The following is a 10,593-nucleotide window of genomic DNA, read 5'->3' on the forward strand; positions in this document are numbered from 1 at the left end:
TTCAACAAGAAGAAACCATAGAGGACCTGACTTAACTTGGTTAGATATCCTTCGAGTTCTTTTCTACATTTTGCAAGAACGGTTGAGTAAAGATGAATGGATGGATGAATGGATGGATGAATGGATGGATGAATAGATGGATGAATAGATGGATGAATGGATGACAGATGGATGAATGGATAGACGGATGGGTGAATGGATGATGGATGGATGAATAGATGGATGAATGGATGGATGAATAGACGGATGGATGGACGGATGAATTTTTCCAACAGCCTTGGCCAGCAGCTCCTCAGCGGAGAAGGAATGAAACTCACAAAGTTCTGACCAACCACACAATTCTTGGCCCATAACCTGCAAGACAACAGTTCTTCCAGGCGGATGTGCACAGAACCGGTTCTCTGAGGCGGTGCAAGAAGAAAAACACGTAGTTTTAGTGCACGAGGAACGATCTCGTCACTTCTGATGAACAGATGAAGACAGCTGACGTTTTAAAAGGTTTCCACTGAAACGATCCAAACGAGAAGTTTGTGAATAATAATCATTTGACAACAACAATGTGAAGGTTTCCTGCATGCTGTCAGTTCTTTCAACATGAAGTCCTTCTTTTTCATTCAACCTTTATTTCTACAGGTTAATCCCATTGAGCCTCGAGGACTCTTTTACAACAGAGACCTGATTTGGTGCTTTTATTTTGTATTTTTTAGCTCCTGCCTTCCACAGCTGAAGGAAGTCGGTGTGTTCTTACTTTTTGATTTTACCTGACAGCTAATGTCTCAAGCTGAAACTGTTGCAGTTAAAACAAGCAGAACAAACCTAAAACTATCCAAACTGCTGCTAACATCTAAAACCATTAGTAGCTAAAAGGTAAAAAATTAAGCTGAAGTAGATTTCCAACAGCACCGAACCTTTTCAAGGATTTTGAAGATTTCAGTTTCCATGAGAAAAAAAATCATTAAATTAAAAAACAAAGTTGAATCATAGCCGTGATGTCGTGAACAAGCTGAACAATTTGATGCCTGAATGGCTAAAAGAGCTGAAGTAGGTAAAGTTTTAAGTAGGCCTTCATTCACACTAAAAACCGGCTTGTTGAGGTTAAGTTTGTGGCCCCTGCGGCCCCTCAGGGACATTTAGTGTTGCAGGGGTCCCCTGAAGAAAAGTAGCCGAAGATGCTGACCAGAGGGAACATGGTGACGGCTCCGAGCAGAGAGCCCAGCTGAACCACAGCTCCGCACCACACGAGGGCGCTGTGGCCTTCGTCTCTGAGGATGAGACCGATCATCACCTTCACGTAGGACAGAGAGAGGACGAAGACGATCCAGGACAGCACCTTAGGGACAGAGACGACACTCGTCAGCTTCCCCGGACTTCAAGAAGTCCAAAACATTTTTATTTTCTAACGGCCGAGTCAGCGTTGGTGCCGTTCTTTTCCTGTTTTTTATTTTTCCCGTTTTACAAACTACTTCTGCAGACTTTGTGCTATTTCAGCTGTTAATACATCAAAACGTTCAGCTCATTCAGCCGGTGGCTGATGTGACTTTTGGTTATTGTAACTTTTTACTTTTCTAAATATTTAACTATAAATTTAACTTTATCTGTTGGACTCCTGCAAGGACCAATGCAGTCATGTTCCTATTTTTAGTTTTCTACATTGGCCTAATAATCTAGCTGTTTTTATTACTTCTTTTGCATCTTATTTGTATTTAAAAAATCTGTATGCCTCTTTTATAATTTAGTGTTGTCCACACTTTGTTAAATCAGGTGTCTGTTGTAAAAGAGTCCTCGGGGCTCGATGGGACCAACCTGAAGAAATAAAGGTTGAATTTACAAATGTTTTCCACAGAAACACTGAAGTTCATGATCTCGTCAATTCCTTCTAAATTAATCTCACTGTTTTTGTCTTCTGCTTCTTTTAGCTTTTAGCTATTCTTTAGGTAAACTTAGCTTTTTGCAAGCCTTAAGGTACTTTAGCTTTAATTTAGCCTTTTGCTACTTTTGTTTTTAAGCTAGCCATTTAACACTTTTAGCTAGTCTTTTGCTGCTTTTAGCTTTAAGCTAAATTTTCCATTTTTAGCTAGTCTTTTGCTACTTATAGCTTTTAACGATTTTGCTACTTTTACCCAGTTACACTGCTTTTAGCTGATATTTTGCTACTTTTACCTACAGCAGTTTAGTGTGGTACCGAGCAATTTTAGACCAGCTGTGGTGCAGCCATTGTTGAAACCACCGGCCTCGATCCGTCCTCTTTGTCAAACTTTAGGCCGATCTCCAAGTTACCCTTTATATCCAGAATTATGGAAAAAGTTGTTTACACGCAGCTGAAGGCCTTTTAGATGAAATTAAAATTTGGAGGTCTTCCAGTCTGGTTTTAAAATGTACCACAGCACTGAATTGGCTCTTTTAAGGGTTTTAAAGACATATTTTAGCACTGGGTTCTGGAAACTGTGTTTTCTTGTGCTTTTAGATTGAACAGCTGATTTCGACACAGTCGGCCACGACCTTCTCATCTCCAGACTGGAGCACTGGGTGGGCATCACTGGCTCAGCTCTGCAGTGGTTTAGGTCCTACCTTTCTGATAGAAGTTTCAGTGTGATGATGGATAATTTTACCTCTGCTTCTGCTGCCCTCCCCTGGGGGGTACCCCAGGGCTCTATTCTTGGTCCTCTCCTGCTTTCTCTTTATCTTCTGCCACTGGGTTCTATTTTCAGAAAGCATGGTGTGCAGTTTCATTTATATGCGGATGACTGTCGAGTCTACTTCCCTCTGAAACACAATGGCTCCACTCATTCTCTCCTGGACTGTCTTGATGACATTAGAGGATGGATGGCACTTAATTTCCTCCATTTTAATGAAAGAAGACTGAGGTTATGGTCTTTAAATCCTGTGGTTCTACCAGTTTCTCTACTTTGGATTTTTCCTCTTTGGCCTCATATGAAAAATCCATTGTTACAAATTTAGGAGTGAAAATGGACCCCTGCCTGAAACTTGACTGCCATGTCAACAGCGTGGTTAAGTCCTCTTTCTTTCAGCTGAGGCGCCTGTCAGAAATCAAGCCCCTCCTCTCTAGGCACCACTTAGAGACAGTAATCCACGCTTTCATTACTTCACGCCTGGATTATTGTAACTCTCTGTTGATAGGAGTTAGCCAGGCCTCGCTCTCACGGTTACAGCTGGTACAAAATGCTGCTGCACGATTTTTGACTGGTACAGGCGTGAGCACATCACTCCGGTTCTGATGTCCCTTCACTGGCTTCCTGTCCAGTTTCTAATCCATTTTAAAGTTCTATTGTTTGTTTTTAAGTCTTTGAACGGTCTTAGTCCCTCTGATTTGTCTGAACTGCTTCAGCTTCACATGCCATCACGTGCTCTTAGATCTGACCAGGTGCTTTTAGCCGTCCTGAAAACCTTTAATAAATCCAGAGGAGACGGAGCCTGTTCAGCTCTGGCTCCTAATCTGTGGAATGAGCTGGAGGTCGGGCAGGCCCCGTCACTTTCTCTTTTTAAAACTCGTTTAAAAACACTTTTATTTCATCGGCCTTTAACCTAGAGTGAGTCAGCATCTGTGTCTTAATGTTGGATTCTTTTACTTATGATGTTCTGATTATTTTTTATATATATTTAGTTGTTTTTATTGTTTTACTGTTGTGTGTTTTTATTTTTGTACAGCACTTCAGACGGCTGCTTGTTGTATTTTAAGTTCTTTAGAAATAAATTGGTATGGTACATTGCCTTTAGATGATATTTTGCTGCTTTTAGCTTCTAGCTTGTGCTGTTTTAGCTAGCTTTTAGCTAGACATTTAACACTTTTAGCTAGCATTTGCTACTTTTAGCTTTAAGTCAAAATTTCTCTAATTTTAGCTAGTCTTTTGCTACTTAATAGCTTTTAACGATTTTGCTACATTTACCTAGTTACACAGCTTTTAGCTGATATTTTGCTGTTTTTAGCTTCTAGCTTGTTCTCTTTAGCTAGATTTTAGCTGCTTTAGCATTCAGCTAGTGTTCTGCTTGTTTTATCTTTGACATCTGAGTTTCAGCCTCTGAAGCAGAGTTCTCACCAGAGTTTGACAGGAAATTAAATTTTTCTGGTCAAAAACCACAGAAGAAGAGTCGAGCTCACCATGAGAGCAGCTCCGGAGGTTTTGTGGACCAGCAGAGGACACGGGCTGAGCACCGCCGTGGCCATGATGTACGCTCCGACACCACTTCCTGTCAACGTGAGGACACCCAGGGACATCAGGGACCTGCAGAGACACGTCCAGAACTTAATCTGGAGTTAATCTGAAACAAACATCTCGCTCCATGAACGGCTGAAGACGTGCAGCTCTTGAAGAACTGCGAGCTAAACAACCTCCTTAAAAACGATTTAAACCGACGTTCTTTGATGTTTTATTTCGTTACAAACGTCGGAGTAAACGTCACGTTTACCGAGTTTAATCCTTTCACTAAAACATTTCAACAAAAACTTTTAATGACTGAGAATCAGACGAGTTTCTTCCTCTGAAGCTCAGAAAGTCGTTAAAGAAAGGAGATCAGAATCAAAAACAGCCAAATGTTTTTGGATCGCAGCTGTTTCTGGAGAACCCGAAGCAGATCCAGAACCACGGCTGACTCGGAAAAAGACTGGATTATTCTGAAAATAAATAATTTAATCTGCTGCTGCCTTCTTCAAGAACATCTTTTGTCTTGACTTTAAACATTTAAAAACGTCGGTAACAGTTTGTTGTAATAAATAAACACTTTGGGGAGTTTGGTTTAGGTGAATCCTGAACTTAAAAACTTTTTTTTTAAAACTAGATTTATTCTGTTTCTTCTAAACATAAGAACGTTGAAGGTTAAACGTCAGGTCTTAAACTCATCCACCTCCAAGCAGAGCTCCATCTCTCCAGGCTGCTCCCTACTCTCACTACAGACGTCTGTGAGCGTCGCAGTCCGTGAGGCCTGACCGTACGGGTCGACCTGTCCGCGTCAGACACGGTAAGTCTTGGAGGTGAGTCATGTTGGACAATCAGCTGACCTGACGGAGATGAACATGGCCACGAAGCAGGCCACAGGGTTGGACACGGCGGCCAGAGCGGCGGACAGGTGGTAGGCCTTGTTGCCGTACGGCATGCAGGAGTAGGACTGGACCGAGGGAAGAACCGTGTTGGTCAGAGCGTTCACCCAGGCCAGAACCACGAAGATATAGACCACCTGGGTCCAGCTGTATGAGCCAGAACCAAAGCTGCTCCTGCGTTTCTGGGTTGGAGAGCCGAAAGGGCCTATCATGGGCCTCTGCTCGGCCCCTTTCCCCCGTTTATGACGGTTGTCCTGGTTGGTGTAGCGGTTGGTGGGGTGCTCCCTGGCTACAGACGGATGGTGGTTCAGAAGCAGGAAGGCCACCAGGCTCACCAGCATCATGGCGCTGAGGAAGAAGAAGAAGACCTCGGAAGAGAAGTTTGCAGGCTGATACTGAGCCTGCAGCTCATCAGGAGCAGAACCGTTGGAGGTCTGATTCAGTGACTGAGTGCTGTTGATGCAGTTGACTACCCCGACCCCCTGGATCAGAGCCACCAGAGCCGGCAGAAGGCCGCTCAAACCCTCCCCGATGAAGTACGTGGTCAGGTACTGAGGCCTGAGGCGTGTCATGAAAGGCAGGAAGGTGACAGAGGAGGTGCAGTCCACGACGGCGAGGAAGAACGTCAGGACCAGGAGAGCCACGCTGCGAGGAACACCCGCCACCAGAACCGTCTCCTTCCAGAAGAAACCCAGCAGGAAACTCGCCACCGTTCCGAGGCCGATGATCATGTATATGATGGCGGCCTCGTTCAGGGAGCCCGGCCGGAACCGATGCATCAGGGTGACGAGGAGAGGCCCAACGTTGGCCATCTGGATGAGGACGGACAGGTAGGAGGGCAGGTACCATCCCTCTGGGACCTGAGAGACAATGAGAGGCAGCTCCACCCACAGGCCATTGATGGAGACCCAGGAGCCCATCCCCAAGAGGCACGCCAACAGGTGGGTGAGCAGGGACATGGTCCAGGTGGGTTTTCCTGCAGCAAAACAAAAACACTATTTCAGAACATCAACAGAGGAAACCGATTAAAGAACAAACCGTCCTGAAGGATTTCTCCAAAGAGATCAACAAAAGTCTAAAAAAATCTTTCAGCTGTTTCTTTGGGGGTTTCCTCAGAGGATCATCCCAGCACACTCCTCTGTCCCACCAACCCTCTGCAGATCCTCCTCCATCCATGAACCTTCTCTCTGGCAGCTCCATATTCAATGTCCTTTGTCCAGTCTGTCCACTGTCCCTCTTCTACACGTGCCCTTACTATGCTAGCCTGTCCAACTTTGTCTCCAAAACTGAACGGTCTCTATTTCTGTTATCACTTCTTTTCGTTGTCTCCTTTGATTTAGTCTTTCTTCAAGTCTCTGGGCCTTAAAGACTCGGTATTGAGAGCACTGTTGAACGTTTTTAACAACATTCTTTCAGTCACAGACTCTGGTCGCCGTGTCGTCTTGATGCTGTTGGACCTAACCGCTGCCTTCAATGCAGTGGACCATCAGATCCTCCTGTCTCGTCTGGAGAACTGGGTGGGCATTCAGGGTCCTGCTCTACAGTGGTTTAGATCCTATTTATCAAAGAGAAGCTTCTGTGTGCGTATTAGTGCTGTGTGGAGTCCTCTGTAGCGCCTCTCACGGGTGGAGTACCTCAGGGATCTATACTTGGCCTCCTTCCGTTTTCCCTTTACTTACTCCCTCAAGGATCTATTATCTGGAAACATGGTGTTTTCGTTTTTATGCTGATGACAGCCAAATTTTTGTGCCATTAAAACAAGACAAACAGTACTCTGTGAACCCACTCCTGGAATGTATGTCAGAAGTCAGAGCATGGACGTCACAGAACTTTTTACATTTTAATGAAATAACGACTGAGGTCCTGTTGTTTAAGTCCAGTGATCGTTCCAAAGTCCATGCTGATCTGGGTCCTTGAACACATCATCTGACCGAGACAGCAACTAACCTGGGTGTGAGGCTGGACAATGATTTTAAACTAGATGCACGGATTAAATCTGTGGTCAAATCCAGCTTCTATCACTTGAGACAACTGGACAAGGTCAAGCCATCATTTTGAGTTCTATGTCGTATAAGCTTCGCCCTTTAAGGCCTTCGCTTTAGTGGGTTTATCCCGTTATGCAGAGCATAAGCACTGAAAAAAAATTAGTCCACGCCCACCTGCTGTGTGGGCCCCACCCGGTCCGTATAAATTACGTTAAGAGCGGGAAATCGGCTCCCATTTTTTCTTCAGCGAGCTAATATAGCACTGTCAGAAGAACAAAGAAGATAAATTGTGTAAATGACCAACCTTGTGAAGGATGCTTGGCCCGGCAGTCGACCTCCGGTCGTCCGGTGAGTTCTCCTCCCCGAGGAGAAGATGACAGCAGTCTTATTCCAAGGTAAGCGTCGTGGAACATTTCCCAGTGACAGGTCACTACACGCTGGACAACGCCATCTTGTGTTTTTTCCTCTTATCGCCGACCCTCGGGGCGAACCGGATGGTTCCTCCAGGGCAAGGCGTGCTCAGCTGCAGCCCCCGCTGCTCATTCTCTCCCGGGGAGCGTAGTGTAGGTGGAGGGGGGCTGAGTGAATGCTCACCCCATCCCACCTCGTTTCGCATCGGCGATCACACCGCTCCCGGCCGACAGCGCCCTCAGGGGTTGCCCGGCGGAACCCGGGAGGAGGCTGACATGAAGGGACCCCTTTTTTCTACGTCCCTCGCCTTTTCCCGCCAGTTCGGATGATCGGCGGGAAGGTTGTTTTTCACTGGGCTCCACTGTGGCTCACCGTCTTGATCCATACGGCCTCGCGTTCCAACAGGACGTTCCACGGGCGAGGCCGCAGACGGTTCTTTCCTGGTAGAATAGAGGAGTCGGTCCCCAGTCCGCTCCCATCACCAGAGTTGAGGGATTCACCGAGCGGGGCTATTCCTCGGTAACCCCCCCTGGAGCCAAGCCTCGCGGAAGCTTCCGGAGCGAAGCTGCCCAGGTCGGAGCAGCGTCCCGTCCCTCCGGAGGAACACGAACCAGACGGCGAACACGCTCTCAAATCGAGCCCACCAATGTGTTTTCAGGCAGCCGCAGTTAGCAACAACGTGCGCTGCTAGCATATAGCATGTCCAAGGGATTGAAGGCCGCAGACCTGCCTTGGAGACAAAGAACTCCCTCTGTAGGCAGCTGACGCCAGCTCAACATGTGTGCCTCTCCCACGTTTTGCCTGTCGAGGACTGCAGCGCGGAGGACGATGACCCAACGACCCACCTGGCTTCGTTACTCCCCTCGCTGCCGGAGAATCTGCACAAGACCTGATGAAGCTGCTGGAGGGACCGTCGCGAGCAAGCTTCGACTTTTCCACGGCCGCGGCTCTCGCTGAGTTCCACCACCAGCCCCGCCCGTCAGAATCCAGCCCTCTTCACTCCGGCAGCCTGCAGCTCAGCGTTTCCCCAGAGTTCGCCTGCAAGACAGCGCTCTGGGCAAACAATCGCAGAGCTCATGAGAGAGAAAGCTCTCAAAATGACGGTCTCCGGAGGGTGTGTGTAAAAGTGACACGAAAGTTGAAATAAATCATCATTAATGATCAAAGTGTCTGTTTTTTAGCCAGGCTGTAAGCCCGGATGAGCTCACAGCGGCCGCACACATAAGAGCCGGTGTCCTTTATAAGGTTTTTTAAACTCACCGCCGCTCCAAGACATTATTAGTCGCTTACAGGGCACGATGGTAAGTGAAAATAACTCGTTATAATCCCGGGCTGCACGTTTTTCACCCAAGCGATGTCAACTCGCACTCGTGGGATGAAACAGCCCCACACACGAGCCGGTGTCCTTAAATAAAGGTTTTTAAACTCACCGTCGCTCTAAGACATGACGAGTCGATCACAGAACAGCCTCCACACATGAGCCGGTGTCCTTAATTAAAGGTTTTTAAACTCACCGTCGCTCTAGACATGACGAGTCGATCACGGCACAACGGTAAGCGAAAATAACTCATTACCAACTAGAACTGCACGATCCTCACTCAAGCGGTGTCAACTCGCACTCGTGGGATGGAACAGCCTCCACATGAGCCGGTGTCCTTAAACAGGATTTTAACTCACCGCCGCTCTGACATGACGAGTCGATCACTAAGATGAACAGCCTCCATCCAACGGCGCTACGTTGATGCTGGCGCACACACACAGCTGCCGGCGCTAACCAGCTCACATCGGTATAAATGTGGTCCGCAGGCTGGTTCGGGTGGGGGCCCTTCTCTCTCACAAGAAACGACACCCGTCTCGACGAATCAACGCGGGCAGCCGTCACCACCGCGTCTCAGCTTTCGGCAGCTCACCGCAGCTAAACGTGAAGCAGCTGAAGAACCCGGTAATGAGTCCCGCCTCCCTCCAGCGCGCGCCCCTCCAGCGAGAGCGGCGCGCGTCCCTCCAGAGACAACGGGTGCTCCCGCGGGACTAGCAGCCTTCACTCCAACAGCACGGCGTAAACGAAGTCACGCCCTCCGCCTTTTCAACGTTCGCACAGCGACGTCAAACGCGCAGCCCCACCGCGTCATCAGCTGTCACACGCTTCGCCTCAGCACAAGTCTCGCCCGGGATCACACAGAAAACATTCCCGTGACGCATGACGGCGGTTGAGGGGCGGACGGCTGACAGCCGTACAAAACATGACACATCACTTAACGCACGTTCACCCTACGAACGTTACGTAGAGTGGCTAAAACATGCTCGCCGTTTTTCAGATGGATGGACAAGGTTTTTTATGCAAATGGTACAAGTTACAGTTTGCAACCTGAACCCCTCCATTCAGAGGAGTTATAAAAAACGGCCCCGTCATCATCAGACTAAATCTCATCCCTAAATGCAGAAATCCAAGTGTTTTCTGATAAAAGTAATCTACAGAGTTCCCCAAGGGAGAGAAAACACAAGGTTTTTACTCACGGATCGGAGGGGTGAGACCGTTCTTGGATCTGTTGTTTAACATCCAGAGAACGCATACCGATCATCCTAACACAGAGACGAGAGTTTTTGTTTTACCTGGATGATCTGCTGCTCCTGTCAATTCAGACAGGAGGCGCTGATGCAGGATCAGGTGTTGACATCACACCTGTTAAATCTGGGCTTCGCCATAAATTGGGAAGAAGCTCGATTTTTCCGGCCCAGACATTTGTTTCTGGGAGTGGAATTAAATTCAACCACCATGAAAACTCGTTTATCACAAACTAGATTCGACACTTTAAAAAAAAAAAAAAAAAAGTCAACTCAGCCACGTAAGATCTGGCAAGTGATAACAGCTGTCTCCGTCATGAAGCTGTTGAAATGATGTCACTCACACAGTGGTTCCGCTGGTTTGTTTCACATGAGACGCCTCCAGAGGTGGTTCTGCACGTCTGCATGTGGATCCAGTAAAACAAAACGACGGATGATCATTGTCCCTTCCTCTGTGGAAGCAGACCTCCGACTCTGGGGAAACACCTTGTTTTCTGTCAGAGGGAGTCCCCCTCAGCAGACCCACGTCACGGGTCAGTCTTCACGGACACGTTGCGGTCAGGCTGGGGGGGGGGGGGGGGG

The 10,593-nt window shown here is 47.5% G+C and overlaps 1 protein-coding gene across 1 annotated transcript; it reads right to left on the reverse strand.

The window, feature by feature from the left end:
* Positions 1–1,120: 1,120 nt before the first annotated feature.
* Positions 1,121–6,012, reverse strand: si:ch73-196l6.5 (riboflavin transporter 2). The gene is made up of 3 exons (XM_037692883.1): positions 5,015–6,012; positions 4,118–4,241; positions 1,121–1,330 (listed from the first exon to the last, which is right to left on the reverse strand). Exons 1-3 carry the CDS (start codon positions 6,010–6,012, stop codon positions 1,121–1,123), a joined length of 1,332 nt encoding a protein of 443 aa, XP_037548811.1.
* Between the last annotated feature and the right edge of the window lie 4,581 nt (positions 6,013–10,593).

This window comes from Nematolebias whitei, chromosome 19, assembly GCF_014905685.2.
Source record: "Nematolebias whitei isolate Nwh7 chromosome 19, NemWhi1, whole genome shotgun sequence".
In the NCBI taxonomy this organism is placed as follows: Eukaryota; Metazoa; Chordata; class Actinopteri; order Cyprinodontiformes; family Rivulidae; genus Nematolebias; species Nematolebias whitei.